This window comes from Coffea arabica, chromosome 2e (assembly GCF_036785885.1).
Source record: "Coffea arabica cultivar ET-39 chromosome 2e, Coffea Arabica ET-39 HiFi, whole genome shotgun sequence".
NCBI classification, from domain to species: Eukaryota; Viridiplantae; Streptophyta; class Magnoliopsida; order Gentianales; family Rubiaceae; genus Coffea; species Coffea arabica.
The window spans coordinates 19077444-19097939 of NC_092313.1; the positions used below are offsets into that span (position 1 = coordinate 19077444).

General features: G+C 37.6%; 2 protein-coding genes and 1 long non-coding RNA gene across 4 annotated transcripts; 1 reads left to right on the forward strand and 2 right to left on the reverse strand.

Annotated features, from left to right (window-relative positions):
- Positions 1 to 2589: 2589 nt before the first annotated feature.
- LOC140036139 (uncharacterized) lies at positions 2590 to 3954 on the reverse strand. The gene has a single exon (XM_072077438.1). The coding sequence runs from the start codon at positions 3952 to 3954 to the stop codon at positions 2590 to 2592; it is 1365 nt and encodes a 454-aa protein (XP_071933539.1).
- An 8422-nt stretch (positions 3955 to 12376) lies between these two features.
- Positions 12377 to 15253, reverse strand: LOC113729710 (terpene synthase 10-like). Its single transcript, NM_001426670.1, is given in 7 exon segments — positions 12377 to 12926; positions 13135 to 13380; positions 13516 to 13654; positions 13756 to 13974; positions 14086 to 14464; positions 14578 to 14851; positions 14949 to 15253. Coding segments are annotated over 7 exon segments (1821 nt in total). The 5' UTR covers positions 15210 to 15253; the 3' UTR covers positions 12377 to 12623.
- A 1630-nt stretch (positions 15254 to 16883) lies between these two features.
- LOC140036803 (uncharacterized) lies at positions 16884 to 20201 on the forward strand. 2 transcript variants are annotated; one of them, XR_011840360.1, is made up of 4 exons: positions 16885 to 17191; positions 17606 to 17652; positions 19003 to 19344; positions 19834 to 20201. It is a non-coding gene; the product is annotated as an uncharacterized lncRNA (long non-coding RNA). The 2 variants fall into 2 exon arrangements; XR_011840359.1 differs by having other exon boundaries at positions 16884 to 17191; positions 17606 to 19344.
- Positions 20202 to 20496: the final 295 nt, after the last annotated feature.

Sequence of the window (20496 nt, forward strand, 5' to 3'; positions counted from 1 at the left end):
TCTGTTACACCTGTCCGCCCGCGATGAAATGTTTCTGATTATGCAGGCTTCTGGACAAAAACTTTCCAATGAGTACGGGCGATCATATTGCTGGAACGCAAACAAACGACCCCACGTCTTCAATGATCAAAGCGGACAAATTTTTTCAGGCCCTAGATGGTGGTGGATGCAGAAGGTAAACAATTTTCCCACGGATCAAAAACACACCCCAAAAAGGAAAAAGAAAAGAAAAGAAAATTAAGCTCACCGACCCAAATCCCTACCCTAAAAGTCTTGAATATTTCTGAGCTGTCAGAAATATGATAAACTTTACGTCAATGATAACTGGCTCCTTTGAAGAGCATCTTAGTCACAAAAACAAAAATGATTTACAGAACTCGGAATATTCACGAATTTAATGATAAAAATTTTTGCTGCTTTTGAGTTGTGAAGCACGAGAATTGGAATAATTGATTCTTGGGTAAAATACACGGAACCCCCCTATCGTTTAAAAACATACACATAAACGCCCTAAACTTCATAACTAAAGTGGAAATAGACCTATAACCGGCTGAACGAACTACTGATGATGGGTCTGCGAGGTTCTTTTGAAAAGATCGTGAGTTTCATTCCCAAGCTACCCTTCAATTACTATATAGAAGGCACTACATATTAGGGGAGAATAGATTTGAAGCTATCAAAGAGTGAAAGGAAAAAGGGAGAAGATCTACTTCTGAGTATATCGAAGTCGTCATGTCCACTTCTGCAAATTTTGAAGGAGGTTTGACAGATCTAAGGTATGAATGGTCTCGGTGCTTCTGCAAGAAAAGAGCAAAAATCAAGATCGTGGAGTCCAACAAACCCTCAAAAGGTAGGCTGTATTACATTTGTGAAAATCAATCCTGCTCCTTTTGGGCATGGTGCAATCCTCTAAGAAAGGATGGAATGGGCAATGAATGTACTAGTAAAAGTCCAGAAACAAGATTAGATGAAAGTTCTGGATTCTCTTCAAGAGTGAACAGTAATGAAGGTGTGCTGGCTGTGAACAATGGTGACATTTTGTTGGGGCTACATGCAAAGTTGAGCACGGTTGAAGGCACTGTGGGGTTGTTGAAAGTGATAATGATTTTGTCTCTTATTATTTGTTGTTTATCTCTAGTTATTGCTGCTTATAGAAAATAGTAATTTGGTGAGTGGCAGTATAATGATGTACCAAATAATGTAATAATTTTAGTTTATGAAAAAATATTTGTTGTCTATCTCTAGTTATTGCTGCTTATAGAAAATAGTAGTTTGGTTAGTGGCAGTATAATGATGTACCAAATAATGTAATAATTTTAGTTTATGAAAAAATTCTAAATTTTGTCATGATTTGTATTCCTGTCTGAAAGAAAGATAATAACCATACAACCTGTTTACTCATGAACCAATTGTAATTTGGATAGTCATAATATGATAACCACAATCCAATATATGGCATTACAAAAAAGAGCAATAATGCCAATAATGTCATTACAAAAAAAAGCATCACTTACAAAATATGTTAATCCATTATACAATGTCTGCTCTAAAGATAGCATATATACCATTACAACTTGTTTACATGGACACAAGTCCTAAAAATAACATTCCTAATTCTAATTTCGCTTAAATCTTTTGGATCGAGAACTAGGGTTGTTATCAGTAACTGCAGCAGTGCTGCTTTGTTGAGATGCTTGATGCACTGGTGCTTCTCTGGTTGGGGCTGAAGTGGAAGCTGTTCTTGCCCCTCGCTGGGTATTGCTTGCTGGAGCCTGCAACCAGAGTAAAAAATTTACTGCTGGAATAATTATCAAGAGTACATAGTGCAAGAAAAATTCAAGTACTTAAATGTACCTTGTACAACTTGGATTTGGGATGAGGAGGTTCCTTACAAGTTCTCCTATTATGGCCAGCTTTTAAACATCTCTTACAGTATACTGGCAACCCCTTTTTGGAAGCTCTTTGTGGATCTCTCGGTTCATCCGGACCTCTTCTCCTAAGTTTTTTAGGTCTCCCAGGTTGTTTCTTCACAAATGGTGGATTTAACAGCTGCATTCCACTATCAATCCAGTGTTCTTTGGATGGAACAGCTCCAATGCTATAAGCATATGCCCTCAAGTATGCCTCTTTACTATAGCACTCATCGACATAGTTTTCAACCTTCATCCGCATGCTTTGAATGGCAGAAATAGCATGCACACATGGAATTCCAGTCAACTGGAATACACCACATGAACAGCTTCTACGTTGCAAGTTCACAACGGAGGTTCTGTTGAAACCATCAACCTCAAATGATTCAATACCATCAAATACAGCAATACAATGTCTGCTCTTCTCTACACTTTTAGCTAACTTCTCAACAATGTTTGGACACAATCTGCCTCCATATTTCTCCATGCCTTGCCTCTTCAATGTCAATCGTTGCATTAACTTTCTTCTGAAAAATTCAAGAAGAGTCACAATTGGCTCGTCTCTTGCTTTTAAAATGTAGTTGTTGAAACTCTCATTCAGATTGTTGACTGAAATATCAGTCTTAGCAGCCATTCCATAATGTGCTCTAGACCACAAATGATATGGCAGCCTTTTTAATCAACCAGCAGCAGTAAGGTTCTCTCCATTTTGTGGCTGAGCTATCTCCAAAGCATTCAATGCTCTCTTGAAATCATCACCATTAGTTGCTGATGCAGTAGCCCAAAACAATTCTCTCAGTTCACTGTCTTTGAACTTTGCCTTAAAATTCTCAAACAGATGCTTAAGGCAAAATCTGTGTTCTGCACTAGGAAATAGCTCCTCTATAGCATGTACCAGTCCTTTTTGCCTGTCAGAAATGAAGGTATAAAGCACTACATTGCCCCTTCCAATATGAGTAATCAGTTCCTTCAAAAACCAAGTCCAACTATTATAGTTTTCTGCTTCAACAATGGCAATGGCTATGGGAAACATATTGTCATTCCCATCCCTTCCAAGTGCTGCTAACAGTTGACCTCCAAAGGGCCCCTTCAAAAAGCAACCATCTAGGCCAATGATTGGTCTACAACCTGCAAGAAAGCCCCTTTTAAGAGCACTCAAGCCATATAACAGCCTTTGAAATGTTGCCCTTTCCTCAATAGACCTCCTGTCCATTTGTATAGCTATATGACTGTTTGGATTTGACTGTCTAACCGTGGCAGCATAATCCCACAGCCGTTCATATTGCTCCATATCACAACCTTTGATTGCCTCCCTGGCCTTCCTCTTAGTCCTGTATGCTTTTTTGCTACTTATATTAACCATGAATCTTCTTCTGGCATCATTAATAATGCCATCCAAGCTACAATTAGGGTCATCTCGAACCTTCTCTTGAAACTTTCTACTCAGATAAGTTGAGCTTGCATGCTTGTTAATGTACTCTCTGCCGCAATGATGCTCTCCCTTTAGTGTTTTGATCTGAAAAGTGTCAGTCCTATTAACTCTGCTTGTATGAATCCTCCAAGAACATCCTTTTGCACATTTGGCAGTTATCCTCCAACTGTCATTGTTGATATATAAAACTTCGTATCCCTCTCTAATGTTCCATTCCACAAGTGCTTCTCTAAATTTTGTAAAATGAGTGAATTTCTTCCCAATCTTTAATTCAAAATTTGGCTTGTTAAACTCCACTGAAGCATTGAAATATGAGTAGTCAGGCCCATTTTCATCACCAGAATATAGGAAGTCTTCATCTGCAGTCACAGGTTCATTCCAATCCTCACTGTCAGGGCCAATAGGTTGGTCTCCTCCATGCTGATGCTGTGCTGTGGACTCTTCACCTTGTGCTTCCTCATGTTGCTGCTGCTGCTTATTCAAGTCTTCAGTTTGTTGATGCTGTGCTGTGGACTCCTCATCTTGTAGTTGCTGATGTTGTTGCTGCTGCTCATTCAAGTCACCAATTTGCTGATTTGTTTGAGGTACAGTTGAACCAGCAGTTGCAAACATGTCCTCATCTTCTGCAAATTCTAGGCCCTCTCTCAACCAATTCGGATCAGGTTCTTCATTTCCATCACTGTGATGCTACTGTTCATTGTTGACTTGATTCTTCTCAACAGAGGTTCTGTCAAAGTCACAATGTTGTTCATTGTTGACTTGATTGGTCTCAACAGAGGTTCTGTCAAAGTTACATTGATTTTCACATTCTTCTTTACTTTGGTTCACTGAAGAAACCTCTTGCTGGCTGTCGACAGCATCTATTCTGGTTGTTTGCTGAAATAATTTTCTGACAGTTTTTCTAACTGCTCTCTTCACAGGTTGCACCACAGTTTGTCTCTTCCTCGATGGAGTTTTACCACCCTTTCTTCTGTTTTTCTTAGTTGGTTCGAAGGGATTTTGTGTGCCATCATTAGTTTCTACAGCAGTTGGGCCATCTAAATTATTTTCTTGCCCTCTTGTATCACTAATATATGGTTCAAAATCAGTCAGATCAACAGGATTTTGTGAAGCTCCAGCACCTTTTCTAGTCAGATCTGAATTTATCTCTGAAGAACCTTAATTGTACGATAAAGCAAGTGGACCATCATTCGTCACTCTTTCGAATAAGAGCTTACCATCTGGTGAGATAATTTTGAGAGGCCACTGACCTGACTCTACATATATATGCATATAAGGAAGCCCTTCATAACAGGTAGTCAACAATTCTATGTCCACGTCATCATTTATTGGGATAACACCTACATCCACATCATGGTCTGGAATGGAATACCAAAATTTTGCACATGCCGCTTCTTTTTCAATTTTGGAGTACAGGTTGAATAATAAAAATGTTGATAACTCATCAGGGTCGCAATTGTGAAACACTGTCACTAAATCACTTGTATACCTAATATTGGGATGATGTATAAACCGCCCACCATAGTGCATGTGGATATCCACTGTCCTAAAAGGATCTGACATGGTCCCCAACCTAAATTATTTAATCAACACTTTTAGAATTCAAATATAGATTAATAAACTATATTAAGCTACATCACACTTTCAGATTATAACAACAATTAGTTATAACAATAATCAGATTATTAAGTGAAATCTGATTTGTAGTCAAATCCAAACCCGACACATATTATTTTCTCCTGACATCAACCACATACTCCAAAAAAGACCCACATTCTCCAAAAAAAGCTAAAAAAGTTAAGATCTTTACATTTTTAAACCCCATTTTCTCTGATAAATCACCTAAATATGGACCACCAACTATAAAAATGACAGATATGGGATAATGTGGGGTAATGTGGAAAAGGAATAAACAAATTGGAAAAGGATTACAAATCCTAAACATTAAATGGACTGAATGTTGAACAATAAGTTCTGATTCTTACCTAGAAATGTCGAACAAGCTTCACGATCAGATTTCCTCACCAATCTGTCTATCCCTTCTTCGTGACCGAATGCTGCTTCACGATCAGATACAACCACCAATCTGTCACTCCCTTCTTCGCGATCGAATGCAGCCACGGCTTTTTTAACTCAGATTCACGATATTTCAGCAACAATTTAGTATACAAATCCCTTGTCTTAGGGTTTTTTTTCTTACACAGGATGAACGAGAAAAGAGTCAGTTGTTCATTTTCTCTCCCTCTCTATTATAAATGAGGGTATTTTGGGTATTCGACCTGCAGCCGGTAACTCAGCCGGTTAAGAAGTCTATTTCCACTTTAGTTATGAAGTTTAGGGCGTTTATGTGTATGTTTTTAAACGATGGGGGGGTTCCATGTCTTTTCGCGAAACCATAGGGGGGTTCCTTGTATTTTACCCTTGATTCTTTGATGTCAAGACATACAAGTCAAAATTCTTTATCACTGTACTTTCCTTTTGGTAGCACATTAAAATAACACATGCTAGGAATTCATCCCTAATGTCACTTTTCGTTTGTCAAACAATTGCCGTGCAATATTAAAATGGCAATGGCTACAAATTAATGATTCTTAAATCAAAGGGAATTGTATGGTCCCAAATGCATTTGGTTACTCAAAACTGTCTTATTTTATTTGAAATATATGATTCATTACCTAAACAGTTCCCATTTTTATTAACGAGTTCATCAGGAGCCAAGTCATACTTCCATTAGAAAGGAAGTATGTTATCACTATGTAGTTACATTTATTTCCATGACCTTTTCAACTATTGAAGATATTCAATCATGGATCAATCAGGCCATGAAATGCTATCCATGTTCCTACCAGCTGCGCATACCAAGGCATCAAAACAGTACAGTAGAGACATGCACACACATGTATATACGCTAGTTTTTGGGATATGATAGATTCAGAACTAACATAACAAGTCAAAACATACTTTTGTTATTGCTATTGAATGCCAGGTTAATTAGGATGAGATAAGCTGGTATCATGAGATGAAGCATAATATGTTACAGAAGACAGATGGGATTCAGATTTTAGGATATTAGAGTTTTGTAGTTTGTAGGTTTCTAGGACTTTGTGTCAAGAACTTACCAATAAGTCAGTGTCGTTTTATTCACAGGGGTTGGCGTTTTGAACACACAGGTCTCAGGCTCAGGGAACGGCGTCGTTTCACTAATTGACGATTAGTAGTAATTGTAGTCGGTTAAAAAAAAATTATATAAATACCCTCCATTGATTGTAACAGAAGTTAGTTAAGATTTTTGTCTGAATGCAACTTCCAATTCTTATTCTCTTTCTTTCTGTTATTGCTTCTCTCTCTTTCTCTCTGTTAATTTTTCAGCCGCCATTGTAGCGCCATTGGGGTGGTTCAAGCTCAGAGCCTGACAGTTGGTATCAGAGCAGCCAATCCTTGGCTGCTGAGAAAGAGGGACTGCCATGGCAGAAAACACAAGGTACCGATCTCTAGAAAATCAACTGAGGAAGCAAGAGAGTCGACTCCAGGAACTGGCCGAAACCATGGCCACTCTGCATACCTCTGGGCAGAATGAGTCGCAGCAAAGACTCTAGGAGGAGATGGAGAAGAGTAACTCTAGATTAGAGGCAATGGTAAGGAATCTGGACCGGAAGTTCTGTAAGTTGGAGCTAGGGCTAGAGCTGAACCACGTAGCTCGGCTCGAGCTCGCGAGCTACTTGGTCAGCAGCTCGAGCTCGAGCTCGGTTGACCAAGCTCGAGCTCGAGCTCGAGCTACTCGTTAGAGCTATCGAGTCGAGCTCGATCTTGAAAATATGATACTCGAGAGTTCGACGAGTTCTATCGAGTTTTTTATAATATATATTTTAATTTTTATTATTGTGAAATGTCAATAATATCCTTTATTTAAAATTATATATAAAATATTAATTTTTATTACTTGAGCTTGATTAGACTTGATTGAGCTCGACTAAACTCGATTGAGCTTGACTTGAATTAATTATATTTAATTAAACTCGAACTCGAGTTCCATAAATTGATGTCGAACTCGAGCTCGAACTCGAATTTTAAAAGCTTGACGAGCTCGAGCTCGAATTTTAAAAGTTTGACGAGCTCGAGCTCGAGCTCGAGCTTAGTTATTTTTGCCTCGAGTAATGCACTACTCGAGCTCGACTCGACTCGACAGCACCCCTAGTTGGAGCAGAAGTTCAGCGCACTAATGAAGGTGATGATGAAGGAAAAAGGATCCTAGGAAAACAAAGAAGGGACTTCTGAACCCCTTCTGCCAACTCCACCCTCGCATTTGCGATTGACGACTCCAACTAAATTGGCAGGTCACCAGCAAGAATCCAGAGGTAGGATATTCACTCCTAATTTATCTAGATTGGAGTTGCCAATGTTCTCTACTGGGAACCCTAGAGAATGGCTCAGAAAATGTCATAAATACTTCTTGAATTATCAGATACCTGCTTGCTAGAAAGTAGATTTAATAGAAATGTTCTTAAAAGGCAAAGCTGATAACTGGTTCCATGGAATGAAACTAGCTAAACCTGGACTAACTTGGGAGGAATTTAGTGAGTTGTTATGTGAGAGATTCTCTGGAAAAGGATCACTTGAGATAGTAAAGGAGTTTAACAAACTGCAGCAAGTAGGAACAGTGGAGGAATATGAGGAAAAATTTGAAGAACTGAAAACATTGCTGCTGATCAGGAATCCCAAGCTAGATGAATCCTATTTCGTTTCCAGTTTTATCAGTGGATTGAAGGATGAGACCAAGCTCATGGTGAAGATGTTCAAACCACAGACATTGTAAAAAGCATTTGAAGTAGTTGAATTACAAGAATATGCACTGGAGATACAATGTAATAAGCCTAAAATCTTTGGCAAGATTGCATTGGAACCTAAGTTTGGGATGTATAAGAGTCAATCTAATGGACAAAACCTGCCCAGTTCTTACAGACTCCCTGCAATAACTCCCAATACCAGGAAAACTGAATCTGTACATAAGGAGGTTGGAAGACTTTCAGCTGAAGAATTGTAGTACAGACGTAAAAATAGTCTGTGCTATAGGTGTGGAGAGAAGTTTGGAATGGGGCATCAGTGTAAGACAAAAGATTTGAACTACCTAAGTGTTAAAGAAGAAAAGGAGACTGATTTTGAGGATGCAGTGGGAGAGCAGGATGAACTCACAGGTAGAGTTGGCTAAAGTATCATTAAATGCCTTATCTGGTGCCATTATAAGGAAGTCAATTATGTTGATTGGCAGTATATGAGGCCTACTAGTCAAAATCCTAGTAGATACTGGAAGTTCTGATAGCTTTATCAATCACAGGCTTGTTAACCTACTGTATTTACCTCATTAAGCTATGAGTTCCTTCATTGTCACCTTAGCTAATGGAACTGACATAACCAGTGGAGCAGCATGTCCTAAGGTGGCTTAGAGGATACAGGATTATCAATTTCAGTTTGACCTCAAAATAATGGAGCTGGGTAGTTGGGATATCATTTTGAGGGTGGATTGGATGTACCAATTCAGTCCAATCACCTTTGATTTTCACACATTCAACATTGCAATCAGCAACAGAGGAGAGTTACTTCACCTCCAGGGGTTCATCAATCAACCTACAATGAAGCTTGTGAGGGGAAGGGACCTCAGATCCTTCATCCAGGAGAAACAGGGATGTTGTGCACACCTGCAAGCAGATTCCACCAAGGATCTTAAAGAGAACATCCCAGAGCTAGTTGAAGAGATCCTACAGTAGTTTTCCCAGATATTTGCTACTCCAACAGGACTACCTCCAAAGAGGGAGTTGGATCACCAGATTATCCTCAAGCTAGGGGCAGAGCCCTTCAAACTCAAATCTTACAGGTATCCTCACTCTCATAAAGTAGAAATTGAGAAATAGGTTGCAGAAATGCTTACAAATGGGATTGTTAAACACAGTACCAGTCCCTTTGCTTCTCCTGTCCTGTTACTCAAGAAGAAAGATAATACTTGGAGACTATGTATAGACTACAGAAAGCTGAATGAACTGACTATCAAGGATAGGTTTCCTATTCCCAATGTTGATGAACTGCTAGATGAGTTGCATGGTACCAAGTATATATCCAAGTTGGACCTCAGGGCTGGGTATCATCAATTGAGGGTCAAGGTAGCAAACACTCACAAAACCGCATTCCAAACACATCATGAACACTTTGAATTTCTGGTGATGCCTTTTGACCTAACAAATGCTCCAGCTACATTTCAGGTAACACTAACAATACTTAATAGCACTAATAGTACTTTTACCCTACTTATAAACAGGACCTAATTAGATTTTCGAACGAGAGCTAAAAGGAATCAAACCCCACATCTAGCTCAAATTAATGCAATGTTTCGCATGCCCTAGATTAAACAAGCAGGATTCAGATTTGACCTAATTTGTCACCAGGGAGTCTAACATGTTCTCCCCTAGCCAATTATCCAGATTTTGTGCTTGTAGATTTGACCTAATATGAACCGAGCACTTATCTAGATTTGACCTAATTTGAGGTTAATGCTTGTAGATTTATAGGATGCATATAAACCAATGCACACTACAGATCTCACCATTTGATAATTGAGATATCCATGTATTTACACATATACACAGCTCAAAACTCTGGCTCATATCCCAAAAAGCTAAAGCAAGAAGTTTGCCAAAAACTATAGCAACGATAAACCTCTTATGATATGATATGATATGACCATTCTTCTGAATTCAGGACGAGACCGCAGGTAAACCTACTTTGGCCTTTCAAAACCAAGTAAACTAAGAATACTCGGGCCACCAAAATACTTAGATTGCATTTCAACAATGTGAATATTTTGACAGAATTCTTCCGCGTCTTCTACAACTACTAGTAAGAATATTCACACTTTCTATGTCCCGCTCTTCTTCTGATGCAGCAACCGGTTTGTTAGGATTAGTTTTGATGTTTGTGTTATTGGGAGATTCTACCTCCAGGTCGTAAAAGGCCACAGTTGTGGCTTCACAGGAAATAGGATTTTCTTTATCATTGGTATCAAACATCTCATTTTCCTCCACAGAATCTTCAACGACACAACAATCAAGTTCCTCTATTGACATTGAAGAAGTATCATTCTTTTTGTCCCTAGCATCAGAATCTAGAACATGTAGCACCCTCGGGACAACAGCTTCTTCGTCCTGCATCTCTAATGAATTTAGGGACTTGACATCCAAAATCTCCACATCCTCATAATCAAGATGCATAGAAATTTGCTTGACACTGGCAACTGCTTGCCTGCCACCTACTGTGTCCACTGATGCTGTTTGCTCCCAAGGTGCTTCCTCTTCCTGCTTCCAAAATAAGAATGCTAAGAGACTGAAAGTTGGCACTGCAGTATTTCTTAGTTGCGACATGGTGTCAAGGTTATATGCATAAGATTGTAACCAGGTCCTCAACCAGTCAACTTGAACAAACTACTTGCTTGCCCTCTGGGAAAGGAATCACTCCGAAATGTTCAACTGTCCAGGAAGTATTCATGCATGTGTCCATGTAACTCATGCTAACTACTCCCTAAGTGCACTTGAACCCCTACACCCTCCACCCCTACGCCCCATCCCCCTCCAACCCAACCAAGTCGAGTTTTTGCAATTATCCAAATGGAGACCACTAAAAGTTGAATAATGTATTGGCTCATGGTAGGATGCGTAATTGCTATTAAATTTACGACTATTTTTCCTTGATTTTGATCAAATATTGTAACAATTGATAGATTCTACTTATATTTTTGCAATTGATGTTAATTGTAAGAATATGACAAGAAGAATATTAAAGAGTGATTAATGAAGATTCTTGCTTGATCCGTGTGGCCGCACTAGAGTCAAGTATCTCAAGTCCGGAGACGTGGGAAAGAAGTTTCCTATTCTAAGTGGACTTCTAATTGTATTTTGGCATGTATGTGCAATCTTGACTAATTGGTGGAGGTGATTAGTTAGGATATGTCCAATTTTTTCCTTTAGGAAGTAGGATTCTAATTTGTCTTTTAAAAAGCAATTGATAAGTAGCAACGAAGAAGGGGGAGTTCGTCTTTTGTCCCAGGAGATTGATCTTTCCTTTTCGGATAAGGGGCAGACGAGCTCTTCTCTTCATTTCTTTTGTTTTCCTATTGTCCAACCTCATGTAACGTTCATCAATGAAATTTGCCTGAATTATTCTCAATGGAGAGCAATTAAATTTTTTTTGCTAGTCAAGGGGCAATGAAAAATTTGATTCAACTACAACTGTGAGATCTAATTATTTTTATCTGTTTCTTTTATTCATTAATATTTGTATGTTTTCTAATTTAATTTTTCATGATTTTTTTTGTTTGAATATCAATGGTCCAATGTTTAATTCAACCTAACAATCTACTGTCAATTAAGACAGTTGAATTCATAATTATTTAATTACCTTAAATTAGTAACAATTAGCGTGATTAGTTATACGTTAGAAAAAAGTATGATCTAATTTAATTAAACCTTGGTAATATGTTTATTAATTAGAACATGTCTTTTATAGTTTCTAATGCAATTAAGAAATTAATTCTATAGGCGTACCTGAGTTATTTCTTAGTTAGAGAAATAGTTAACGAACATATTGGTAAGGAAAAACTGATTGTCATCACGTGTTTAACAACTATTATATGTTTATTAACGAATAAATGAGATTATTATTGCATCAATGAGCAGTTGTATGAACCACTTCCGAAATTTTGTCGTTGGCTAGAGTTTGTTTATTATTGAATTAATTTAAATTTTCTTTTGCTTGATTGCATTTAGTTAAATTAATTTTTTTATTTTAATTTTTCAAAACTCCCGTTTAATTCTTGCTTAAAAGAAAATAAATCATCCAATCCCTACGAAAACGACCTACTCACCGCAATACTTGAATTTAAGTTTATAGAATAAGAAATTTGTTTTTGGTGGCTCGACACCCACTCGTTAACATCGATGTTGGGTGACTAGGCCTGAAAATAATTTTGAAATGACACTAGTGAAACGTACCTGGTCCATTCATAGCATATACTAGTGTAACTTAAGCTCAATAATACAGAATTTCATGTACAACAAGAAAACACTCCGATTATTATGCGGACAAACTTTATCCAAATATAGAATCCAAATATAGAATTGATTCTTCTTCAATACAGATAGATATCTGGGAGAGAAAGAGAGGTTTAACCATTTACTTCCAAATTCATGATCATCAACAGAGCGTGGTTGTTTCTGCACGTACGTGATTCAGCCCATTCTCTATGCAGGTGGAAGTGGGGAGAAGAGTGATGCCAAGATGCGATCCTTAGCCTCAGGATTGGAATGAAGGCCATGCCCATCTCCGTATTGGTACATCACCAGGGCCACTCTTCCAAAGTTCTTTGCAGCTGTAACAAAAGTCTTGGAAAAAGGCGATTCCGCCCATTCACTGTCCTTGTTCATCTTCTTCCACGTCTCCCTCAGCAAAAACCATACATGTTCCCTCGACTCTTCTTCTGAACAACCTGCTTCCTTCATGTAACATTGCACCAATTTCGGGACATCACCTCTTTTCATCTCCCCCTAGTTCAACGGATAATGAGTCCAACAAATGAAAAACCAAAATCTTCGCTAATTCTATTTCAAGTGATAATGCTAGCCAGGTTTTGAGGAGGTAATTAAACATAGGAAAACAAGACTGTTGTATATATATATATTAAAGCATTACTATATGCTAGCTACTAGAATATTCCTTGATTGTATACAACATGCAGAGAATCTCAAGACTCACTGGTGATGTTCCTAAATCATTTGCAAATCGTTGAATATATGAAGAGCAGCGAACGATATCGTGGGTGTCTAGGACATCCATGGCTTCCTTATTCATGGGATTGGTAACCCCTGCATAAGCATGCATTAACATTACCGGAACCGACATTGAAACCCATGCATTTTCCAGGTATTCCTCCACTGTTGGTGTGTATCCAGCGTAGTACCATTTTGCCTCTTGTAAGTATGCTTTACACAGATCTGCCCACTGGTAATTAAGGACAATTGAAGTGACAAACATGAGACGAATAAACTTAATTAGCAACATTTAAAGAGAGACCACAAATTTTCATTTTTCCCTTAATTACGAGCAAATTAAACACATAATTTTTCAGATAGGTACCACTTTTCTTAGGTATTCCACTATATGTACGCCTTGCTCTTTGACAGCATCATAGGCCATCTCGTTGATGGAATTGAAAAATCCAAGATATCCAACTCTCATGTAGTCTGGAAGTTGATCTATGGCTTTGACATCCCACCTGAACATTGACAAAAAGTACGTGCTATAATTTTGCATGATCTATGGCTAGTTTTTTTTTTTTTTTTATAATAAGTACTTGGGTATTATTAATTTGCTTACCTGTCAACTGCATCAGTAAAAAGTTCCAATTCATCCAAAGTTCCATAAACATCATATATGTCATCTATCATTGTAATCAAAACAAAGACCTTGGCCAGCATTCTTCGACAACTTCCGTACTGAGGCTCGAAGACAACTCCTATTGTCCAAAAGAAATTCTCCACTATCCTGTCCCTGATAAATGTCAACTTTTCCGCGATTCGTATGTTCTTCCACCACCTTTTCACGCAAGAAATTAAACTGGATGAGTTACATATATATAATAATAATACGTACTCAGCTCATAAATCTATGCAAGCACTAATATTTATAAAATCAAACTCCAATTACCAGGACACATGTTTTAGGTCCTGCTGATGTATTGCTTGAACAATGTTGAAGTCTATTTTTGCAAGCTCAAGTAGAGTAGGATTCACGTTGGGACTTCTCTCGTATGCATCGATGTACCACCTAGCTTCTATCCTCGGCGCTCTCCACCTCAGGGGAAGCTCTAGTGCATGGTACACTAAAATCCTGAGATTTTGATCAGTATTTTCCTTGCCTAGATAATTATTGAGGTGCTTAGTTGTGAATTCCCTTGCCAAATCCAGGGTGGCTTCACCTTCCAACGACAGGAAAGATGCTTCATACAAACTTAGCAGTCCCATTGTATCCTCAGAAAGGCTTTCATCAAATTCACCATCCTCAGTTATGAAATCATTGAATATATCTGCGACCATTTATTAAGATATATAATAAATACAATACAGAGGAAAAAAAAAAGAGAGAAAGAGACACGGACAAGAATAACTAACAAATAACATATGATATATATTCAAGGACCTTGAGGGACGTTAAAGCCATTTTGCCTGAAGATTCTAAATTCGAGAGCAGCAGCATACAAATCCTCTTTGTTTCTTTGATGATTGCCTTCATGAATAGCTTTGTAATCGCTGCTTAATAGTCTGTTGATTCGACCCTCAAAGTGATAAGCCAGTCCTAGCCTTTCCAACCCGTCAACAAGCTCCATGCAATCCAGCAGCTTCATATCTTCCTCGTCGAGCATCATCTTCACTTGCTCCTTCAACTCATTAGCCCGACTGACGTAAATATCACCCTTCATTTCACATTTATTATTGTTTCAACAACCAAAATTCTGTTCACAAGTTACGAGCAATATATATAGATATAATTAATGGAAAGATGATCAGTACCGCATATTCATTTTTCAATGACTGAATGTAATCGAATTCCCAGAGTGGAGCTTCGTAGTTCCCTGAGCGTCTATTAATGAGCTGCTGCTTCTGACCACTTTGCTCTCGGACGTTAGCCGCTGCCATAGTTGCACTTCTCATGGCTGCAGCACTAAGAGTAGTGAACGTAGCTCGCCCGGAAGGGAGACAGGACCTGAGATGGTTATGTTTATTCACTTCGCTGGAAGAATTGGTGGGAACCGGCAAGTTGATGATCGCCATTGAATTTTCTACACTAGTAATGATCCCAGTAACACATTAATCACACTGGTTACGTATGGTATTGGTATATGGCAGATGGACTGCCTATTTATCATTGTGACAGCCGACAACAAGCTTACTGCTGAATGCATGTTCTGCTTAGATTGGTAAGCCAAACAAGTTTTTATCGGTTTCAATCTTTTAAAGTTTAAACCACCCCAGCTATTCCTTGGGAAAGGTTCAGAAGGCTACGCCACCAAGAAACTTCTAATTGCGTACTCAAAAGCTTTTCTAACGCACACCATATATGTTGGCTTTAACTCTCTCTCCCTCCCTCCCTCCCTCCCTCTAAGATTTTGGAACTCAAAGGGCTTCTTAAATTCTTTTTTTTTGGCAGTCGGCATTTCTTTTACATGAACAAGACCGCCAGAAATGCAGCAAAAATGGAGCTTCCGAATACATTAGGAAAAATTCAACCGTATTTGTAAAGGTATTTATTTTGAGCACAACCGAGAGGTATTCTTAATTAAAGTTGCAACTGAACTGGTCCATAAAATTATGTAGTAAAATGTTAGCGGTCTAGTTTTAAAGTTTTTGCATATTCTTGGCAGCGACATTAACCAAATAATTACTTATAGAGCTTCTAATTCTACTATAAAAACCTTCTCAATTCCTCCTTTCGCAAGGTAAGAATTAGAGACTCTCTTGAAGGAGGGAAAAAGTAAAAAGAATTTTTTCTCGGCACCATGGTTCACTGTCGAGGATCGCGATCACATCGCGGTCTTGGTTGTTCCACATCCGTCGCGACATATCAGTTGAATATCGGATAATACGCACATCATAGCACATGAAAGTTTTCAAAAAATCTGAAAAAATTACTAAAATTAAAAAATACCAAAAATGAATAATTTGAAAAAATATCCGAGTTAACTCCGAGTGGATTCGGATATATTGGCCGATACCATACATCACGAATTCGAATTGGCCAATATCGTCTGAGTCAGAGTGAGTCACTACGAATATGGTAATATTCGCGATTCAAAGATCAGTATCGTACTGATCTTCTCCGTTCTGGTTACGACTCGGCCGATACGTATCGGTATCAGCCAATATTGCCAACCATGCTCAGCACCAACTGCCAGTTATGAAATAAAGGGATAATTAACCAAAAATATCAGATAGAGGACAAAAAATTTTGCATTTGTCATCCTTGATTGTTTATGCCAGCTGGGAATGGCTAGTAAAGTTCGATAATAAAGTCTAAATAGAAAAACAAATTGGTAACCAGCACTGCATTGCATTAAATTTGTTTAATGAAACAAACCATATATTATTTTGATGATTGCTCATGCTTTGTTGAAAAAAAATATCTGCAATCAAGGACAATGCTACAGTGCCTATAGTTATGGTAACGATATTAAGGAAACCTGCTATTACAGGTTTCTATTACCTTTAGTGACAGATCCAAATTTTTAGCGACTTTTTAAATATTATATTAAAATAATTAATATTAACTTTAGTAAGTTTTTAATTAAAACTAGTAAGTTTATGCCTGAAAGATAAGTTTTAGTCAAAATAGAAATTTACACTTTGAGTAATTTAATTTACTTATTATTTGACAAAATTTACTTATGGTTGAATCAAACTTACTAATACTAAAAGTAAAAAATGTTCATATTTAAGTAAAAAAGTTACCGGTTTCTGAAAACGATTTTGGGTTCTGAAACACTTCCGGGTATCATCTCTTTAAAGTCATCTGCCTTCTTATTACTTAGTTCTCAGTTCCAACGATACAATTGAATTCCCAGGCAAAGGATTCCACTTTAGTCCACACTTTCTCTTGGTTTCAATTGCATAAATTTTCTCACTTCCAAATTTTCATCTTCAGTTCCCACTTTCCCTCTATCCTTTCTCATCGATCGGTTGTTTTTGGGTGCTGCCATATGCGGATACAATAAAAGGGTTAGCGACGGTGGTAGCCAATCAAAGAGAGCAGTGCCGAGGTTAGTCCATCATGTCCACTTGAAATCGTTTGATTATATTGCTGTAATTTATTTATATTTCATTTGTTTTGTTTGTCAAGATTTTCTTACGAAATCAAGGCTGAGTATTTGAAGATTTTATTGCAATTTTGGGGCTGAAAATGTCCACTGAAACATCTAGGAAATGGTTGTAGTTTTGATTGTCTACGGGTAAAATATGGTTAATAGCCATATGAAACATCTAGGAAAGGACTTGAGACTAGGCGTTTAAGTTAAATGTGATTAATTTGTGAATGCATATAAGATGTTTGGTGAAATGTCAAAGAGAAATTTCTGTGTTATGATTGCTACTCGGTGCGAAGGCATTTTTTCTGTGTTATGATTGCTACTCGGTGCGAAAGGACTGAGAAGTGTAAGAATTTTTTCTGCCTGCAGTTCCACACTATTCTGGTCCATTGCCGCTGCAAGACCCCTGTTTGATGGTATAAATGATTACTCATTTTAGAAAGAAAGAAAGAAAGTAATTGTAATACTATAGCATGAATTTGAAATCTGCTCAGGAATGAAACAATAATATTATCACCATCAGATCAAGTGCCTGACCAATTGATGAAAGTTATTTGTCCACCAAATACTTTGTAACATGCTAACATTTATGTGCACATTAACATAAAGTACATGCCTATTAGCTCATGAGTGTGTGTACATGAACAAAAATCAAATGCCAAGTTTTTATTTCCCCCCTTTATTTATCTGCACATGCACCTTTTGGTTATCCATCGATCTGGTATAGATATTCCCCAGTTCCTTATAAAAGTCATGGTTCATGTCCCTAATCAACTTCTTAAACAGAGGAAGATTATAATGTCAAAGATAAAACTACTGATGACAAAGCAATGCAATGAATACTTTTCCACTAGCTCATGGATTCCGGATATAATTGTTAGCATAGCTAAAGCAAGTGACTTCAAGGCTCTAGGGAAAGTGGTGCAGGAGATACGAATAAGTACCACAACAAAAACTAAACTAATTCTTGTTTCAAATGACCACTATTGCCTATGTTTTAATAATGCATTAATTTAAGATTAAAGAAAGGTTACATGATTAATGGCTATCTTTTCCAGCATTAGTAATCCAATAAACTAATCCAGACCACTCTCCCTCCAATAAAAGCTTTCAGATAGTCAAAACAGAAAAGTTCCAATTAAATATCCTTTTTCAAATCTTTACTGATGCTCATAAGTAGGATCTTTGATTTTTTTTTTTGAGCCAAATTATCCTCCAATATAACAGCATTCTCGGCTACAGGGCTAAAAGGCAGTAAATTTCATTTTAATCGTAACTTCCTGCAATTGGAGTTACAGCTTTGGCGGTCAGATTTTACATACAATTATTTCTGACCAAAATTTATGTATTTCATGCATGTTGAAAAGATCCCTTTTGTATTAGTGATGATTTATTCTTGTTTTGAAAATTCTATTCAACAATTAACCGCATAATTTTGCTACACAAAATATACTACAATACTCTAAACTCCTGCAAAAGGGCCCGCATACAACAGTTTAGTTGAACGATTTTAGCTGACATGAAAGTGAAATAATAAAGAAAGATCAAGAAAATTAAATACAGACCTGTGAATCTCTGTCTTCAGTTTCCAATTACCTGCTGCTTGTTGCTCTGTGCTTGATGGAATGATTCAGAGACTAAAAGAGCGCTTCTATGAAGAAAAAGTTTTTTTTTTTTTTGGGCAAGGAATATTCCAATATAATCAGATTTAACTAAATGCCTTAATAGACAAGAATGTGATTGCTAGAGTTGTTACTTTAATAAAGGAAAAGAGCAGAGAAGGAAAAAAGGACTTGACAGTGCAGGCTATACGATCCTCCCCAAGGGAACCCAAGCCCCTTTAAATTCAAGAAAGGAAGATTATGAAATTGGGACAAAGTGTAATTCCTCAGCTGAAGCTAACTCAGGGGTCCCCTGTCCGCCCTTTTTCTTTTTGAAATGGTCCCTTGATCAACAGGTTTGGCGGCAGGACAGCTAATGGTCAGAAGAGTTTTGGGAAAATTTTGGACATCGGAACCGTATTATATTACATGGGATTGAATCTCCCCCTTCTTCTTGGTTCAAGGGAAACTGAAACAAAATAGGAAACAGTGTTGCAAGATATCTAGGTAAAAGTATTCATTTCTCTTTTGTTGATAATATTGATCATCTACTTCAAACTGTTTGTTCTTACTCCTAAAGCTAGTATTGTTGGTTTACTGGGCACAGAAGGTTTGGACTCTCTAGGATTCTTGGGGTTCTGCTTTTGTATGGCGGCCATATGCTTTGTTTTTTATTTTATTACTTATTAAATCTCATATCATTCTTAGATATTTGAGAATATTATTAGATAAATTTAATATTGTCTTGATGATTGGAGAAGGGTGGTTTGGTTTCTCTGAGTTGTTGTTGTGGCTTTCAGCCTTATTCTGGTTTTTTATACTTATATTCTCAAAATTGGTACAGGTGGTTTACTATAGAAATGTTCCTCGCATGGCTTGTTCTGCTGCTAAAGCTTAGGGACTTGAAGCACGCATACGTTTTACTGTTATTATTGTCATCATTTGGTTATTTCCGCTTCCAAATATGCTAAAACTGAAAGTCATGTTCTTTTTCAGGACTGGATATCTCAACGGGATGGAATAAGTGAAAGGAAGCAGGAAAGATTAGCATTAATCATGGAATTCCATATGGATGGTTCTAGTTAAACATGGGGTGCATCGGACACAGTCTCGCTTTTGGTCTTAGTTGTTATAGCCTTATAGGTGTTTTCTGATTGCGCTACTACTCTTGTAGTTGTGACCCTCTCACATTTTGTTCAGCTTAGTCAGGGACTATTATGCAGTAGTTGTTCTAATGCTTAACCATGAAAAACCTCAGTGGTTTTATATAAGCAGCTACTTACTACATGCTACATTTTGCTGTAAAGTACTAAAGGGATTTGCCCTTACCACATTAATAGCGGTGTAACATCCATTCTGTCGTAGGAGCACATACTCTTATTTATTTCTGCGAGCATTAGAAGTTCCTTTTTATCCATTCGTTTCGGTGCGACCAAAAATAAAGTGTGTTGCTTTCCTATATAGACTGACGGCACTTTTATGAGAGAGCATCGGCCTTTGTGAAGTTAAGTGCTGTGATTTCCTCAGTAACCGATTAGCAGAAGTCCAAACAAATAGTATCTTCCCACGTCCTCTACGAATAAACAAGTAATCCACCTTTCTATTTAATGACAATCTGCCATTAGGAATAATGGGACAAACTAGTTTCGACTTTCTTTG

Coding starts and splice junctions, on each gene's coding strand:
- LOC140036139 (XM_072077438.1), bottom strand. CDS start 3,954: ATGTTTGCAACTGCTGGTTCAACTGTACCTCAAACAAATCAGCAAATT.